The sequence below is a fragment of the Euprymna scolopes genome, chromosome 24 (genome assembly GCF_053919585.1).
Source record: "Euprymna scolopes isolate OS-2025 chromosome 24, ASM5391958v1, whole genome shotgun sequence".
Taxonomy (NCBI): Eukaryota; Metazoa; Mollusca; class Cephalopoda; order Sepiida; family Sepiolidae; genus Euprymna; species Euprymna scolopes.
The window spans coordinates 89,344,803-89,365,222 of NC_136505.1; the positions used below are offsets into that span (position 1 = coordinate 89,344,803).

The 20,420-nt window shown below is 34.1% G+C and overlaps 1 protein-coding gene across 1 annotated transcript in view; it reads right to left on the minus strand.

Annotated features, from left to right (window-relative positions):
* Window positions 1-20,170, minus strand: part of LOC145246830 (glycerophosphodiester phosphodiesterase 1-like) — a 74,517-nt gene extending 54,347 nt beyond the window's left edge. Inside the window, exon 1 of the mRNA XM_080108668.1 lies at window positions 19,418-20,170. Coding sequence (XP_079964794.1) covers window positions 19,418-19,714 — 297 coding nt within the window. The 5' untranslated portion in view covers window positions 19,715-20,170. The remainder of the gene's footprint in view (window positions 1-19,417) is intronic.
* Window positions 20,171-20,420: the final 250 nt, after the last annotated feature.

Below are 20,420 nucleotides of genomic sequence, written 5' to 3' on the forward strand. Positions count from 1 at the left end.
GTGCACTGGGAACTTGGAATTGCACCTTTACGCTGTAAGGAAAATGCTGCCAATATTCGCTGCAGCAGGACACACCCTGTATGCAAAGTTGGCCTACTTGCACTTGCCACAAATGGATGGGCTGCTGAAAAGCCATCCTGAAATGTACCAGAAATTTTCTGAAGGATTTCATGTGATTAGATGGAGTGATCGCCGCTGAGCTGGCTTGTTGACGACTGGTTATTGAGCAAGTGCTAATGAGAAGCATGAAGGCATCTGGAGGTCTTACTCATGTGAGAGGAATGTACGAAATTCAACATTTGGTTTGAATGCTATCACTGTCAACCTGCACTGAAATCAAGTTTATAATGCAAGAATTAGCAGGCATTCATTATGGCCCTAGTGACCAGCATCAGGATATTTCAGCAAGAAAATATGAGATGTGAGGGATACATGAAAGCTCCATACATTTTACCATTTTCATGGAAGATCCATTTATTCACAACATTTCAAATGGAGTAATGGGAGACAAAAAGGTGAATGTAGACAGAGCTTCAATGATTGGAGAAAATGTTCCCCCAGTACACTTTTAAAAAAAAAAAAAAGATCAGGCAATTACACTTAGATCAAAACTTTCGCTCAGTAAAGATCAAGCAGTTGAGATTGATCCACAACTCTTATTCCAGAGACTATGTGTGCTATCTACCAATGAACCCTCAACTCAGCAGCAGCAAGAACATTTATAGTATGAACTTTGTGGTTACCCACCTGCACTTTTTAATTATTTCGGACTACCGGGAGAGGCAAAACACACACACAAAAAAAAAACAGCTTTGGCAGATGCAATATGGAAACTGACTTCCCCTGTACAAGACCCTTGCCCCAGTCTTCAGATCCACAGTATCTCTTAGATGGTGGAGCACTACTTCAACGCCTCCCATGGCAAAAAGGTCACGCATTTGATGAGATCTGTGCCCAATACTGCAGATATGTCACAAATAGATATGGAAAAGCATGCATTGTCTTTGATGGGTATGAAAATGGTCCATCCATTAAAGACGTGACTCACCAATGCCAAACGGGGGGCTCTGTTAGTGTTAATGTGTCATTAACCCTTTTGATGGTGTTCAAGTTTAAAAAAAAAAATGCTTTCCTTGCTAATCAATAAAACAAACAATTTTTTATCAACTTGCTGGGAAAGACTTTGGAGGAAGCAGGTTGTAAATTAGTTCATGCATCTGAAGATGCTAACATATTGATTGTGAAGACTGCTCTAGAACTGGCACAGACAGGAGAAACCATTTTGATAGCAGATGATACTGACTTATTGGTCCTTCTATGTTATCATGACAATAGAGATGATGGTTATAATATGTTCACGCCACAACCAAAGACTAGTGCAAAAAGTGTGGAAGTCTGGAACATCAAAGACGTACATGTGAGTATTAGGTTGATTCTGTTGCATTTATATAATTTTTTAATATTGGTTAAATCAACAAATGCAGAGAAAAAAATTTCCATAAATTCATTAAAAAATGGTCATTTGTTTCAGCCTAGCCCAATCACAAATATCTTCATATTATATATAATTTTCAAAATGTACAAAATATCAATTTTCTTGAGGAGGCCATCATCAGTGCCCATAAAACGTTTTACCCTTCAGGCTGAAAAAAAAAGTACATTCTGCAATGATTTGTTTTATTTTATATTATTTCTATATAATACTTAGTTTTTCATATATTCTTTCGATCATTTTATTCAATGGGAAAAATAATCTTCATAATTTTTTGCCTGCACATAAAAAATATGTGAGCTCTAGTTCTACACTATTGAGCTATTACAAAACCCTTTGTCTTATAATAAAATTTATATTAAGAAATCTTAAATAATATGTATTAATCGATCATCGAAGTTTTGAAATACAGCTGCTAGGTGTAAGGAGTCCAAATGTGGGTTATATTTAGTTTTTGTTTTATGCAAAGGAGGTAAAGGGGGTGGAAGCTCATCTGCACATTTCAGATACCTTAAATTCTTGTGAAATTTTAACAAGTATTATACATCTCTGAATTTCAGTTTCTTTGGAGTCGGTAAAGGTATTTTGAGGAGCATAATGTGGGCACAATCTTCCAATTGAAAATGCAGATACATCAAATTTGCATTTAATTTGATCCATAGTCATTTAAGTAAGATTCCATTGATTTGAATCTTTTTCTTAAGATCCCTTAAGCTCATGTCTTAAATTTTAGACATTTTCTAGAATCAAAATCATGTAATGGATTTTGATTAAAATTGGAATAAAGAATTCTAGACATAAGGCTTTGTATCATTATATCGTGATTTTAATCTTCATGTTGGATAATTAACATTGTTAAAAGTTAATTAGTTATTATCGATCTATCTGCCTATCTATCTATTTATCTATTTATTCAATGATATTCTTAAAATAGTTTATATTGTTTATAGAATAAAGTGTAGCAATGGGTTTTAGCTGAAGATGTTTACATAAATAAACTAGGTTGAATAAACAAAATAACCTTAAGCAGGCAGACGTTGAAAGGTCACACATTAGGGATACGTGTGCTTTTTGAATGATGACGTAATGGAACTGAGGTTAGGAGGTCGGGAAGTTTAGAGTAGAGAATTGGAGTTTAGTCATGAGAGTGAATAGACGTACTTCACGCCAGGAAGCAAGGCTGTGAAGAACAAGCATGTAGATGAAATACAGACTCTAGTGAAGGCCATTTGAGACAACTGAAATAAATTTATATTTTAAAAATATAAAGTGTTGTTCTGTGGTTTAACAAAAGAAAGAAGAACAGAGATCTCAATTGGTTATGGTTGGTCGTTTCATGTTTCATCATGGAGTTCAGCAGTGAAGATAGAAGAACTCTTGGAGAAAGAAAAGGTATGAAGCATATATTATTCTTTTTATAAAAAAAAATTCTACCTTTATGTAAATATAAACTGTAATATATACCCATGTGATAACTCTCTGATACAACATGACTCAGTTTATACGTCAATATATCCTCTGGCTAAACAAAAATACATACAATGTATATGTTTATACTCTGGTGCCGTTTGGAGAACAAAATATCACTGACTATGTAATACAATTCTGTTTTGGATATCTTCCACCTCTCTATATACAACATTCGTACAGAGATAAAAATGCTGCAAAACTTGTTCGGATAATTAATTTTACTCGTCCTGGGGCAAGCATGAGGTGTCTTCAATAAGTTTCCAGACATTTTTATTGATAGTACACGCATGAAACTTTAGTCTTCTTTTGAAGTAATCTTCTCCTACTGCAATGCACTTGTTGTACCGTTACCAAGGCATCTTGTATTATTCTACTTATTTAAGTGTGTTTTGAATGTGTATATTGAATGCTATTAGTATGTGTATATTGAATGCTATTAGTATTTTTTCGTTTTTAAGGTGTGTGAGGCGAGAAGGAGAAGTCTGAATTTTACAACAGACTCCATTAAACCAGTTCAGGGTATATTTTTAATGCTTTTTTTTTTATTATAATTTAGGGCCATTTAAGTTTTTTTTTTATGTCAGTCTGATTTGCTCAATGATCAACTTTGACCTTTGGGAAAATTTTATTTTGAATTGCTTTAATGTTTATTTCACATGTCAATCACAAAAGGAAAAGCTGACATTATGTCAACAGCAACTGTATATCCAGTATAGGAAAATCAATTAGCCAATCATAGAATTGCAAATGAAATCTAGGAATCACAAATCGGAAATGGAATTTGCTTTTCTTTCAAAACTGAAGTTATTGTCTCTTTTTTTATTTTTATTTTTTTTTTAACAAAGAATCACCACTTATCAAGGTCCAGAGGCCACTCGAGGATAAGGGTTAAAGATTGTACAGCGGTCAAAAGGACAATATCATAGTAATCATTAGAAGTGTAAATTTGATAAATTGGATTACTTAAGGGGAACGGCTCATGAAGAACTTGTTTACATTGGACTTGAAGACAGCCATATTGTAGTCAGCTGGAAAGCAGGTAAATGGAAGAGTGTTCCACAGGTGTGCAGTTCTTAGAGAGAAGCTTTGTTCATGGAATCTACGTTTAGGTTTAGGTACAGCGCTTGAAAATTTTGTTTCACTGAAACATTTTTTGAGGTGGGGAGAATCAAGCAAATCGAAATCAGAAGGAACCAGATTTGGACTAAAATGAGAATACGGCAGCTGGTTCGAACCAAATTAACGGGTTGTGTCCACAATATTATGGCATGAGGTCATGCTTCATCTCGGAAGATTGATTGCCTTTTTAATTGTTATGCTGGTCAGCCCATTTTTTTTTTTTTTTTTTTTTTTACATACTTATGCACATACGTCACATGTCCTTTGGTAATTATTACAGCGTTTGCACTTCTCAGTCACCAAAAATCCAATGATGGACCTCTGCCAAAGGATAGAGCTCTCCGACTTGCTACAATTCTGAATAACCTCAAAACAAATATTTCTGAAATATTTAAATATTCTGTTTGTCATAATCCAATTCCAAGCTATGAAGAGTTTAGATCTATACAAAAAAAAAAAAAAAAATTTTTTAAGCATTTTATTCCTTGACTTTCTGGGTAGGAGCAAAATGGATTATCTGTTCTGATAGATGTTTAAGTCCTTAGTCAGAGAAGGGGAAAACCTAGACAGATGCAATTTTACCTTTGTCTAAATTCAAAGTGCACCTATTTGGGGAATTGCATTTTCCTTACATTTAAAACAGACTCGTGGAGAGGCAAATGAATAGGAATATACCAATATTGGGATGACTAGATATCTGCCTTTGAGGAGAATTATTTTATAAGCCAAAATGCCAAACCCTAAACGTAAATTCCATGAACAAAGCTTCTTTCTTAGAACTGCACGCCTGTGGAATTGTCTTTCGTTTTCCTGCTTTCCGGCTGGCTACAATATGGTTGTCTTCAAGTCTAACGTAAATAAGTTCTTGATGAGCCGTTCCATATAAGTTATCAAATTTACCAAATTTTCATTACTAATGATTACTATATTGTCCAATTTCTACTGTACACTCTTTAACCCTTATCCTTGAGTGGCCTCTTGGCCTTGATAATGTGGTGATGCCTATGTAAAAAAAAAAAAAAGCCAGAGTTATTTCTCTTGCGTTTAAATCGCGAAATCTTGTAAATATCAGTTTCTGATTAGCATGAGAGCATACATGGTCAAGATTTTTTTTTTAATTTAAAAAATTTATTTTTACTATTATTCATCTCAAACAATGCGCAGTGCCACTTAGATGCAAGGCCATATTGAGACTAATTCTTCCTCATTTACTCTAAATGCATTTTTTTTACTTGTACCCGCGCCAAATTGTTTTCTTTCAAAACTTAGTAAAACTTACTGTCTGTACAATGTTTCTGTTAAACAGTTAGAAAAAATTATTTAGAAATAGGATTAAAATATTTAATATTCTATTTCTACGTTTTTGTAGCGATCACGTTTGGGTTTCATTCCAAAAAGATTGTTGCCATTTTGTTGTTTGGGCTGGCACAAATACAGAATCTCAACTACATAGGTAAGACTTGAAAGTAAAGGTTTGAGGGTGGATCTTATTAAGATGGAAGTGATGGTCAGTTGTTGTAGTGTTGAAAAGTTCCCCAAAAGAGGAAAGTTCCGCTGCTAAGTTTGTGGAAAGGAAGCCAGATACAATCAAACCTTATGTGTTACCTATAAACATTGGGTACATATTAGTGATGGGATGATTCCAATATTTTTTTTCGATTCTGTACTAAATTTCTGATTTTGATACGTGCTTCTGATTCTTTATAAATCTTTAAATATTTACCTATAAAATTGTTATTTTTCCCCCCCCTGATTACCAAAAAAACACATGTGCATATATTTTCTCAAATGTAAAAGCACACTTGTGGAGGTGATTTATAGCTTTTATCTTTATTAATAGTTCAAAATCAATAAATATTTATTATTTTAAGATCTGGAAAGTCACACATTTTAGAAAACATTTTTTTTTTTTTTTTTATTTAAATGAGAAAATTTGAAAACCTGAAAATTTTGTGAAATGAAAAATCATTTTTATTTACTTTTTTTATGTTGACGTTAAAGTTTGGATTTTCGCCAATAACCTGGCTTTATCAAGGAGATGTCAGACCGATTAAATTTTTTTTTCTTCCTCTTCATAATGTTGTCATAAGAGGTCGAAGCCTCCCGAGGAGAAAATACGTCTTATATAGATGTTGTTTAAAATCCGTGTGTGCAATCACTTGGTTTACATCTCCTTGATAAAGCCAGGCTATTGGCGAAAATTCGGACTTTAACAACAACAACAACAGCAACAACAACAACAATAGCAAAAAAAAGTAAATAAAAATGATTTTATCATTTTACAAAATTTCCAGGTTTTCAATTTTTCTGATTTAAATTCATAAAAAAAAAAAAATGTTTTCTAAAATGTGTGACTTTCCAGTCCTTAAATTTTGTGCTTAAACCAAACAATTGCACACACGGATTTTAAATAGCACAGATATAAGACATTTTCTCTTCGGGAGGCTTCGACCTCTTATAACAACATTATGAAGGGGAAGAAAAAAAAGAAAAACTTAATCGGACTGACATCTCCTTGATAAAGCCAGGTTATTTAGCGAAAATTCGGGCTATAAACAAAAAATAAATAAATAAAAATGATTTTATCATTTCAGAACATTTTCAGGTTTTCAAATTTTCTCATTTAAAATACTAGCAGTAAGATTTTATTCTAAACAAAATAAAAAAAAAACAAAGATAATGAAAGGAATCGTTTTTGGCATCAGAAAATAAGCAGAAATTTTTCTGACTCTAAGATGCCAAAAGGTTTACAATTTTTTCAATTACGAGTCGATTTAGACAGATCAGAACGTAGATGTAGACAAAATATATCTGAATAGCAAAGCTATTTAGATTGTCAAAAAATTTTGTTATCCTGGAGAAATATTAACATGATTGCAAGAACGAGGAGTAGAGGGCATAAGTTCAGGGAACTTCTGCCCTTACTAATCAGCAAGATGTTACCACTGTTGTTGCAGTGTTTTTTGTTTTTTTTTGGGGGGGGGAGTCCTTTATTAAGCCATGGTCATAAAATCATTGGCAATAGATAGAGGGAATGCATGAAACTTATAAACACTACAATAGTTAAATACAAAACTCCAAAAATGTGACCATGCTACATGTTCACACAATTCTGAGACAGCACATTCAGGACAGCAGAACACAAATGCTACAGGAGATCGCCGGTACATCTTTAAGCAAACACCAGTATGATTATGCAGAGGGTCTAATGTGAATGTATATCGTTGCAGGTTTAGCCTTTTCAGTCACAGCACAAAGCGGTATTTAAGTATTGTAGCATTTGTAGGTCAGCCGCAGAGAGGGCGATATTTAAGCATTGCAATGAGGCAAGAACCATGAAAGTGAGGGGGGGTTGAGGACATGTGTTGCATGAAAAGAAATGATATGAGAATGAATTTGTAATAACAGGCAGATTTCTACTGATCTAAGAGAAATCTGGACAATATAAAGAGGTATGTGCAGAACAGGAAACTCTGCTGGTATGACCACATTGAAAGAATGAATGACAGTTTTTGGGTCAGTAGGTGTAGAACAGTTGAAGCAGCAGATTCTGTCAAAGGCCTTAGATATGTCTTGAACTACTGACCTAGCCTCCATTGCCTTATCCAGTGCATGGTATATACATTTAGAGATTACAGTTAGGATATCTGCAATAGAACGGGCTTGCCTAAATCCATAGTGTTGGTCAGAAAAAGTTTATTATCTATGAGGTGGTGGACGAGTGCTTGATTAAGGACTCAAAGATTTTGGTGAAGAGAGGGAGGAGGCTAATGGGGCGATTATTTGAAAAGCAAGATTCAATAAGGCATTTGTTAAAGAGTTTGGGAACATTTTTTTAATAGTATAGTACGTATAAGATCAGGCCCACATGCCTTCGAGGTGTCTAGATTTTTTTGGCATCATGAACAAGGAAAGGGTGGATTTTCAGATAATCAACTATAGCTTCAGTCCGCAAAGGGAAATTTGAGAGGGGGTGGTTAGTTGGGTCTAAAGTGAAGTTTGAGGCAAACCTTCGGGCAAGCAGATTTGTCTTTTCAGTTGCCGTGCAGACAATCTCCAAGTTGTTGGAAAGTGGAGGAATTGTTTATTGACCATTATTTACTGCACTGTTATAAATTTTCCAGAAATCGCAAGTTCCTAATTTATAATATACCCTGGTTAAGGAAGACGATGATGTTAGGTTTTTGCAGAGAGGTGTCAACGTCCTATGTACAGCGCCTGGTATTCCCAAATGGTCACCCATCCGGTACTGACCAGACTCAGTGTTGCTGTCAACGTGATTATGTCATGTATTTAGCAGCACATGTAGTGACAACTTTAGTTTTAAAGTAGGGATACATTAGGGTTCTGTACTGAATGGTTTTCATTTGTGTCTTGCTTAAAAGCATTGTCCAGGGAGTTTTGTATAGGTTGTCTAGAAGAAATATTGTATACTGATAATGTAATACTTTTTTTTTACAAGGAAGTCACCTCTTATAAAGACCCAAAGGCCACTTGAGGATAGGGTTAATGAATGTAAGATGGTAGTGTAGTAATCGTTGATAGTGGAAATTGGGTAGAATTTGACTATTTAAGGGGACAGTTCAACAAGAACTTGTTTTATTGGACTTGAAGACAGCCATATTGTAGTCAGCCAGGAAGCAGGCTAGTGGAATAGTGTTCCACAGACGGGCAGTTCTAGGAAAGAAGCTTTGTTCATGGAATGTGCGTTTAGATTTAGGCACAGGTAGAGAGTGGAGGAAATTGTTGATGGTGGTTATAGCTAGGCGAGTTTTTTATGAAAGTTTTGCAAGAGGGAGGGGGGATAGATTGGAGCCTAGACGAGCACTTGCCATGAAAATAATGATAGTTTTCTTGCACAACAATGAAAAATAAAGTACAAAAAAAAAAAAGAAAAGAAATCCGTCCTATTTTTGTATCACAATAAACCTCTCTATTTTTATAAAGAACAATGAATAGTTTCTCACAGGTGTTGAGATCAGTGCAAATTTCTTCTGCACAGATTTGGATAGAAAAACTGATTTTATACAACTTCAACTATTTTTTGTTTTGGTTTTGGTTTTGATTCGCTTTTTAGCCAGTAAGAATGGCTACTAAGGGGTCGAAATTGAAAAAAATTGAAACTTGGCAGGCGTAAGTCAACTTAATTTGTATCCCCCATGCATGCGCAAATATATATTTAATAACTTAATTTTCTGATATTTGATATTCATCTCATATATGGTAACAAATATTGCTGGATAGCTAAATGTTTTGGTTTCGATTCTAGCTAATGGCATCAAAGTCATATTTTTTTTTAACTTTTAAAATCACTTATGTATTGGGTACAATATAATAATCAATAGAGAATTGGCTCTATGATATTAAATACGAAATCTACATAAATTAAAATATATTTAAGCATATTTTATGATCAGGCAATACCGGGCAGCCTACTAGTATATACATAGAATACGCATCCTAGAATGAGTAAAATTAATTTTAAACACAACAGTTTTGCACCATTTTTATGTCCCTTTCACCAAGATTAAAATCAAGATATAATAATACAAAACCTTGTGTCTAGAATTGTTTGATCAAAATTAAGATTAAGAAATTGAAATTCAGGGAATTTTGTTTAATTGTTATCTAATTCCTATTGATCACATTCAGTGTAAATCTGATACTTGAATTTTTTTATATAGTAGGTTGTGCTCCTCCCCCCCCCCTTCCCAAGAAAAAAGTAGGAGGTAATGCTTGGGTGGAATGTATAAAGATAGATAAAAATTTATTACACAGAATTAAATAAGCATAAACCATTTTAATGGATAATGTAGTTAAGATTAGTGATAAAAAAATTAGCATATATTAAAACCAAGGTTCATTGGCTATGTAAAGTGCTGAAATGAAAATTGGCCGCAAAAATAGTTTAGGAGTGAATCCTATATATATATATATACACATTCAAACACAGTAATGTTTGAATATATGGTTAAGTGACAGTTTTAATCATTTAGAACTGCTTTAAAGTTTCACCACTCACTCATTTTTCAACCAAATTTCAAACAATTATTACAGTTTATATATCACCTTCTCAGCTATATTGTGAAAAAAAATTTTCAATTTTCGTTGAGCAAAACAAAAATTATGATGAATTTTCTGGTGTTTAAAATCGTAAAAATATGTAAGGAGGTGAGCGACGCTTCAATGACTACTGTTGCTACTAATTCACTGCTGTCGCGAAAAAGAGAAGTAACAAGTGAAACAGGGAGAATGAAAGCATGAAAGGGAGGTAGTTGGGGGGATTTTATTGAAAGCAGACGTTATTACATATGTGTTTATGGGGGAAAAAAATAAGATTGAAATTAAACAAAGAACAAGTGCATTTATTATAAGCCAGGAAAGATTATGGATTACTATAGAAAAATGCGAGCATGAAAAGTAATATGGTTAAGCTTAAACATGGAAAAGTAAAGGACTAGATATTCTTGTAAAAAATATAATAAATTTATAACTTAAAATATTGCAGCATTAAGAATTTATTTATTTTTTAATTCAATTTATAACATTATATAATTAATTCATGTTTTACTAGAATATCTTGCCCTTTTCTTTTCCAGTTTTAACAACTAGTCCTTTACTTTTCCATGTTTAAGCTTAACCATATTACTTTTCATGCTCGTATCTTTCTATTGTAATATATATATATATATATATATATATATATATATATATATATATATATTTATATTTATATATATGTATGTATATACACACACACACAAGTTAGAAAAGCATTTCATCCAAGGCATGAAAATTGTTAAACAAAATGTTTTTACTATAGGCTTTAAAAATAAAGGTACAAGATTCAATTTGAAATTTATTTATCTTCAAAGTGCACTTTTATAAATTTTATAAAATAAGGTATAAAAATTTAATTTAAATTGAATCAAAATATTACCTTGGATTTATTTTATGCAATGTATATTCTGTTGCACTTTAAAATTTTATATCTATATCATTAATTGCTAGATGAAAGATAATGTTTTTAAAGTGTACCAAAATGTACATTACATAAAATAAATCCAAGGTAATTCTCTCTATATATAAAAGCCAAGTACGTCCAAGGATGGAATACTGCTGTCACATCTGGGCAGAAGCTGCTAGAAGCAGCTTATTCTGCCTTGACAGAGTTCAAAATAGACTTTGTAGCTTAGTGGGGGGGGGCCTTTTCTCTTTCCTGCAACCTCTTTCCCACAGAAGAGATGTTGCAAGCCTTATTTCCATGGAAAGTGCTCGTCTGAGTTCCAATCTCTGCCCCCCCTCCCCAATCTTTCACGAAAAACACCTGTCTAGTTGAAACCACTGTCAATAATTTTCCCCCACTCTTTATCTTTGCCTAAATCAAAACGTAGATTCCATGAACAAAGCTTCTTTCTTAGAACTGCACACCAGTGGAGCTGTCTTCCGTTTGCCTGTTTCTGACCTGACTATAACTTGGATGTCTTCCAGTCCAACATAAACAAATTCTTGATGAACCGCCCCCTTAAATAATCCAATTTACCAAATTTCCACTACTAACGATTACTACGATATTATTCCATTGATTACTGTACACTCAATAACCCTTATCCTCGAATGGTCTCCCCGCCTTGACTGTTATGTAAAAAAAATATATATATATAATCTAATATATATATATATATATATTAGATTATTTGGATTCTTCAGACTACTGTCCTCAACTTGAGTGTTATTTTCACAACTTTTCAACCTCCAACTTACTTTTTTGTTTTAATTGGGAGTTACTATTTATCAAGGCCTGACCGCCACTCGAGGATAAGGCTTAATGAATGTATATCTTGTCAAACTCAAGAATCTTTCTGTTGAATTCAAGACTTTGCATAGAATTTCAACAGAATTCAACATTCAATTCATGTTCATAGCATGTTCTCATTCCGTCAGCCATGACCTGGTAAAAGTCTTAAGTAATTCACAATTGCCATTTGAGTGTAGCTTGCACTGAGGATTGAACTTTCGACTTCCAGACGAGTGTAACTTTAAAACTGAATTTTACCAAGTACTTTATCCACTATGCCATGAATCCTTGCAGACGGTTCAAATTCCCAAGTTCTACAAAAAGATCCCCCCTCCCACCGAGTTCAACCAAGACACAGCTTTAAAAAGTCATATCGATCGAAACGTCATGAAAATAACAGTCAAGATGAAAACACTAGTCCGAAGAATCCAAAAGATACGAATAATCAACCCTCATCTAAAAAATGTAGAAACGTCATAGATTGTATGTTTTCATGCTTATGCATTGTACCACACTTAGTCTAGTTTTTTGTTGTCATAGTAACGTACAAGGGAAAAATAAAATAAGTTATTTTGTCGATGTAATGATAAAACACTCTGGAGCACAACCCCGGAACCAGGTTGCAGCCGGTTACAAACAAAGGAGTTGACGAAGCACAACATGTGAACCAATTACTAATTCATTTGAACATGAGAAGACATTTATAGATAGAAATAAACAAAAACGCTTTCTCACACATCATGTTATCTGGTTGGATTTTCAAAGTCAGACCCAAATAGCATTTAAGCTGACTAATCAAACTTTGCAAATCGTTTTGAATCAATCAGCAATTATTTTATTCCACCACAATGAACTGCTGTTTTTTTTCCGGTTATGTCTATGTCTGCCAAATACATTTTATTTCTATCAATTGATATTTTCAGTAAACCATTCCTCGATATTTAACATGCCCACTAACCCTAACCTAACTGCCGATCTTGCACCGAGGTGAAATTGGACAATGATCCTCTTAAAGCGACAGTCTTCTGTTATCTTGGAGATATGTTGAATACTGAACGTAATTGTGACTTTAATTACAGTTAAGGTAAAATCGAAATGGTGTTATTTCTTGACATCGTGTAGTTTGTATAATGACCTGGTTAGAAATATGTTAGTTTAGAAGTCAATTTCTAAAAGCCGTCCAAAACATGCCAGCATGTTAAATGAATGTTCAACTGAATATGCCGATCATTGTTGCAGCAAGATTTGACACAAAGTCAGTTTAATGTGTAAGGATCTCGCCTAAAAAAAAAAAAACGGATCTCTGGAAAATCACAAAAATAGATTAGATCACACTCGTCAGCATCCTCTGGTAAGGGTGCCTCAGATGATTGAAAATAAACCAATATTTCCTCCCAAAGGTAATGCCTAGGATGATAATCTCTTCAGACTGAACAGAACTATGCGTTACTTTTAAATAAAAGCCCGAAGACCCATGTTAGGCAAGTATGAGAGCAGTTCTAAAAGTAATGCCTCCTATTTTTTAATCCGCCTGAATGGATCAGAGGTGATTGCAAATTGCATTGTAATGATGACTGAACTTATGCATTCATGACTTGAAAGTTTCATCTCCCTGTTGCAGATATTGACGGTGTGAGACTTAAGAAAATGACTTTTGTTATGGATGTACGTCAGAAACAGAGTGTGATGTAGCCGAGTTGAACAATAGTAGTTTCTCATCAACCAAGAAAAACAAAACTTGCAGCACGTTTGTTAGAAAAATATACAATTATTATTTTATTTCTTGCTTCACGTGTGCATTTCAAGCGGCAGACAGAGAGGGGAGCAGGAAGTGGCAGATTCAGAGGCGACTCGTAGTTGTTGTCGCTTTTTGACTGGTTGACTCTTCTTCACCTGCTTATATATTGACCTGTTCTCTAACAGGTGTTTCCACCACGACATTTGTGGGGGTCAATTACTTGATCTATTCACATCTGACGACATCAGTTTTGACAGCTTCACCTCATTGCTTGGTGCTTTTTAGCTTCAGCCCGTTCTGCATGTGTGTGTGTGTGTGCACTGTCTGAACACATAACAAGAGATGCATCATTGAATTCTTCAGCCATCGTTCATCGCTGGCAAAAATGCATTGAGAATGGTGGTGAATATGTAGAAAAATAAATTTTGGCACACAAAAGGTTGATCACTTTAATGGTACTACTCCCGTTTTTATAGCTTTTCAACTTTTTTGAGCCCAAGAGAGACACATAGTGTAGAAAAAGGTTTTTAGTAGAATTGGACGTTAAATAATAGGACAACAATGCCACTCCCTAAACTTTTTTGTTGTTAAACTATTTTTGATTAAACCCCAAATTCCCAGATTTTTTTTTTTTTTTTTTACTGATAATTAATTTTTCTGTAATTATGATAATATTTCAGCAAAGGTTCAAAATAGAAACTGTCTTGAAATTATCTTGCTAAGAAGTGTAAGAAGAGGTGTGTATATAATGAATACTGATCCAAAAGGTCACGAATCATCTAGATTTAGAGGTGGAGATCACTTTTATATATAAGTCTAATGTAAAATGATCACCCATTTCCAGACCAGACTGCGTCGTAAAGACACATAATCAATTTTGTAAATCTTGGCCATTTTCTTAATTTTTTCGGTCAATTTTTTGTCAGGGGTAGGGTAGGGGTGCTAACTTTTTTCTGCTAAAATAAATTAGAAGAGTAAAACAGGTTATGAATAAAATAATTACTTCCTGTTTTTTTTTTTTTCTTTTTATGAACATATATGGGTAATTCTACATAAGTTTTACTGTGACACTTATATGGTGGATTTCTATCAGTATTTTGTTAATTTTTTTCCACTTTTGAGCCATTATTGACGCTCTCAATACAGCATGCTTTCGTCAGCCATCTTGATTGCCCGTTTAACTTACCTACTCAACACTACTTGCCTTTCGAACTGAATAAACGCTTAAAATTTCGTTAAAATACACAAGACTTATCCAGGTATGTAGAAGAATAATTTATCTTGCCTTTGGTAACATTTTTTTGTTACGTATTTGAAGTTTTGGCCCTTTTTTTCGTTGTTGTCTTCTCTGCTAAATGCCCTCTAATCTGAATTTTCTTTTAAGATCTGCGCTTTGATATCATTTTATTGTAACAATAAAATCAGCTTTAAGGATCGAAATAAAATAAATTGTTTTCCACTTTTGTTGATTTTAAATAGATGAAAATTAGAAGAAGAAAAAAAACGATTGATGTACATGAAGAAATAAAAGAGACCGTGAATTTGAGACCATAAGTTAACTCCGATTCCTTGCTATATTAGAGACCCCCATAACTTTCTGCCTCCCCCCATTTCCATAAAGTAAATTCAACGCACGCCCATGCAGTGATCTCTTTTTAACAAAAGTTTGTATGTTCTTTAAAAGCAAAACAACAAAAACTGAAATAAATAAACTCCCTGGTCCAGAAATAGGCGATCATTACGGCCTGCTTGTCCGGAAGTATGGGATCATTTTACGTTAAATTGATATGTAATATGACTATTTTTGATTTTTGTTGTTTTCTTTTTCTTTTTACTACAAAAGTTTTTGTTTGTTCTTATTTAGAATTCGACTTATATATATATATATATATATATTACTGGCCTGTGTGTCCTTCGTTGCTCGGGTATTTGGAGGTGTGCCTTAAGCAAAAAAAAAAAAAAAAAAAAAAAAAAAAAAAAAAAATGGTAGTAAGCAAGCAGGCTTGTGAAGGAGAAAAAGAACATGAAAAAAAAACGAAAAAAAAAACCGTGACGACTTTGTTGTTGCGTCCATCGCAAAACCGGAAGTGACAAACGTCAAAATTAAGGCCAGTCAATCGAAAAGAGTGGATGTCTTTCGAAAATATCTGCGAAAAAAAGCGACCCCTTCTTGTAGAAAAGTGCCCCGTTGAGGGGGAAAAAAGTAATGTTTTTGGCCAATTTTTCGATATTTGTCGTTTGAAAGTTCGAGGTTTAAAACGATACCAGTTTTGTCACGTTCCGACGTGTCTGTCAAAACGTTTTAGGCAGACATACAAACAAACATGCATACATTTAAACAGACAGGTGAGATTTATATTATAGACTAGCCTGGGTGCCCAGGTTCAAACCCGTACCGCGAAGTAGGAAAAGAACGTGAAAAAAAAAAAAAAAAGTGACGTGTTTGTTGTTGTGCCCATCGCCAAACCGAAAGTGACAAATGATTAAATTAAGGCTAGTATATCAAAAAGAGAGGATGACTTTCGAAAATATCGGCGAAAAAAGCGACCCCTTCCTGTAGAAAAGTGCCAAGTTGAGGGTGAAGGAATTAATGTTTGGGGGCCAATTTTTTTTATATTTGTCGTCCAAGGGTTGAGCTCTAAAACGATACTGATCTCGTGAAAATCCGTCGCCTCTGTCGAAAGTTTTAGGCAGACATACATACATACATACATTTAAATAGACAGGTGAGATTTATATAATAGACTAGCGGTGGTGCCCGGCGTTGCCCAGGTGTTTGGAGGTGTGTGTTGAGAAAAAAAAGTGGTAGTAGGCAAGCAGGCTCGAACTCATACGGTGAAGGAGGAACGTGAAAAAAAAAAAGACGTGACGTCTTTGCTGTTGTGCCCATCGCCAAACCGGAAGTGACGAATGATTAAATTAAGGCTAATCAATGGAAAAGAGAGGATGACTTTCGAAAATATCGGCGAAAAAAAAGCGACCCCTCCCTGTAGAAAAGTGCCCAGTTGAGGGTGAAGGAATTAATGTTTTTAGCCAAGTTTTCGATATTTGTCGTCCGAAGGGTTAAGCTCTAAAACGATATTGATCTCGTGAAAATCCGTCGCCTCTGTCGAAAGTTTTAGGCATACATACATACATACATACATACATTTAAACAGACAGATGAGATTTTTATTATAGAAGATGATGTACATACTCGTTATGGGACGAAGATGTCATATTCCTAAAATTACGTAAATTGCTCCAATATTTTTTTTTTTTTACAGAAGATTTGTTATCGATTTTAAGAGTAAATCGCAACCATCACACAGCTGATTTTGATCTCGATAGTTCAAATTGAGTTGTCTCCTTATTTATAAAACATGGATGATCAAAAAAATAGGATCTGGTTTCGTAATAAAATTTGATTTTCTTAGTTAAAAAAAAAAAAAAAATACTTGATCAATTCACGTAATTTTTGGAATATGACATTTTCGTTCCGTGACGGGTGCTGCTGCCTGTCTGCACTAGTGCACTGCATCATAAAGATTTGTCTGTATTTTATTTTTCTTCTTAAGTCGAATTTTAAATAAGAATAATTTTTTTCAGGCTATTTACATGTAAATAAAACAACCCAACAATATAAACATATCAGCGAAACAATCTGTATTATACGAGCCCCCCTGCAGTGCACGTTATGGAGATATGCATTAGAGGATGGATTGGTTTTGTTCCAGTTTTACAAAAAATAAAAATAATAACTTATGCAGAATACGAGCTGAAATAATAATATTATTATTTAGAAACTCATTCTTAAACATGGGAGAGGAAGGATTTTTAAAAAACTATTCTGTACTTTCACCTAACAATTTAATGACCAAAAGAGGCGGACGTACACGAGTGATGCGCCCATAAGCGAAATACACATCGGCTCCGATGTTGTACGGAGCAGCGGAGCGGAGCACGTTCCAGGGAGCGTTTCCTGGAATTTTAAACGTTACTGGTAATTTTAAAGGATTTTCCGAGGGTAGGAAGAAAGCCCCCCCCCTCTAAAAATGGTAGCCACAAGGTGGGTGCTCATTTTATGTTAAATTATTATAGAAAAGTGATCCCCCACTTTTTTAAAAAGTAACATTTCTTCATAGCTTGGAAATTACTCGTTTGCCGTAATTTTAAATGTTATTTTCGTTTTCAGCGCCACCGAAAACCTATTTTAGTGGTAATTTTAAAGGAATCTTCGAGGGTGGAGTAATTCTTCATATTTATCAAAACCATTAATCCGAAATGCGCAAAGTTCAAGCCAAAATTTAAAAAAATAATAAAAATTTAAAAAAAATACCGGTCACACGCCAAAATTCTTGTCTTTTTCAGATTAATGAACGCTCCCTGAAACGCGCTGCGTACAACATCGGAGCCGATGCGTATTTCTCTATGGGGGCCTCACTCGTGTACGTCAGCCCAAAAGATACTGTAAAAAATGGCATGGTCCGTGTTTGTTGGTACATAAGTTATAGATATATATAAGTAAAAAAAATAAAATAAAAAAAAACGCAAAGTAAATAGTGTTTTTTTTTTGTTTTGTTTTGTTTTTGTTTTTGTTGTTACTTCCGTTTCGGGAATCAGTTTCGTGCTTATTCAGATTGGCACTTATGGCAGCAATTAAAAGTAAAGAAAATACATAAAAGTCTGTATGATGAACGTACTCGTTACAGAACGAAGATATCATATTCCAAAAATCTCGTAAATTGATCAAGTTTTATTTAAAAGTCAGAAAATAAAAATTTACAATTAAACTGGGCGGACCTATACAAGAGTACGTACCCCTTAAAAATGTGTGTTTACACTTTTTTTTTTTCGATGATTGTCAAGTATCATAATAGCAGAAAAAATTTTGAAAAAAAAATTAATGACCTTTAAGGTGAAAACTTTCTCGTAATAACGTTCTACTTCATTGCTACCTGACTTATTGTCCATTTCTTTACCGACGTGTCACGTGATTAGAAGGTTATAACGAGAAAGTGAACCCCTTCTTAAAAGTCATTAAATTAAAAATAAAAAATAAAAAGCCAAATATTATACTTATGTCTATAATCTATGATAATCGTCAGAAAAAAAAACTTTTTTAAAAAAGTAAAAAACATGCATTTTTAGGGAGTGGTCACTCTCGTACAGGTCCGCCCTAAACTGTATTAAACGTAAGGCTGATTTTTCACATCTCAACTTTGATTTGAGTTGCTTCCCTTTTTTATTTTATCGGATTTAATCATAGTCGACGAACACTCTACGACTCGCTTAGTCGTAAAATTTGATTTTTTTTTTTAATTAAAAAAAAAAAGAAGAAACAAATACTTGTGCTTATGCAGAGAAGGTGCTGTTGCGTTGCTGTACTATTTTTATATATATATATATATATATATATATATATATATATATATATATATATATATATATACACACACACACACACACAGTATTTTTTAACTTTTATGTTCTATTTATTTTGTTTACACTAAATATCAACCTGTCTTCCTTACCACAGGGTTTACTGATATATATATATATATATATATATATATATATATATATATATATACACACACACACACACACACACACATACACACACACAGTATTTTTTAACTTTTACGGGGTCTTTTGTTTATTAAATTGTTAGGTGAAAGTACAGAATAGTTACAAAACACCTTCCCCCCAGGTTAAGAATGGGTTTCTAAATAATAAAGTCATTAATTTACCACGATACCTTATCTGCATTAAGTACCAATAAAAGTTGTAAAAACCCAAACAAACTAAACGTACTTACCAGCTCGAACGCTTCTAAAGTATTTTCAGGCGCGTCAAGTGCGCCCCCTCGGTGGGCCACGACAAAAGGTCGAGTTACGTCATTATTTCCTTTCTTCTTGTTGTTGTTCGATAAGGGACAGGTGCCCCCGAGTATTGGCGCGGCCAGGTGCGCCGGCAATGGGGCCACGTGGTACCACCACAGGGCACCAATAGCAACGATCAATAGAAACAGGAATATATAAAAGCCCAAGCAGGAAAGTAAGCCAAGAAATAATAAAATAACAGAATAGTAAGTCAGTTGATTCCACAGAAACATAGTTTTTGTTTGTTTGTGTGTTTGTTTGTTTGTGTGTGTAAGAGTTTTCAAAACTTCTTTTTTTTTTTTTTTTTCAGGGAGAGGCTGAAAGAATTGTTATGTATGTACTGACTGAGCCGGTAACGTTATGTTTTTGTAAGTTAGAGCAGGCTGCCAAACTTGTCAGCCCACAATTGGAATCCTATTGAAATAAAGTTTAATTCTTTTTAATGGCTGGTTGAAAACTCAAAGTATCTCGCCTAATAACGATGATAAATCGTTTTAAAACAAGACCAGCTGACGACCACACATCCATGGGGTTAAATGAATAATGCCAACGAACGTTTGTCAACGTCAACTGATGTGGGAAAAGAAGAAGAAGAAGGAGAGAGAGAGAGAGAGAGAGAGAGAGAGAGAGAATTGACGGATATCACGTCCGTCATCATCTCCCAACAACAAACTTCTTTTTCGACCCAATTTTTAATCTATGAAAGCCACACGGAGGTGTGTGTGTGTGTGCGTGTGTGCGGGTGCGTGTGCGCGTGCACGCGTGTGTGTTTGTGATAGCTGATGTTTGTGCTCGAGACGATGAATGCCCTGGAAAAGTCACTTTTGATTAATGTTTACCAGTTTTAAACGTATTCCGTTATTCGGAAAACCAGCCAAGTTCGTTTGTATATTTTGAAACTGGTAAACATCAACCAGAAGTGATTTTCCCCGGGGCATT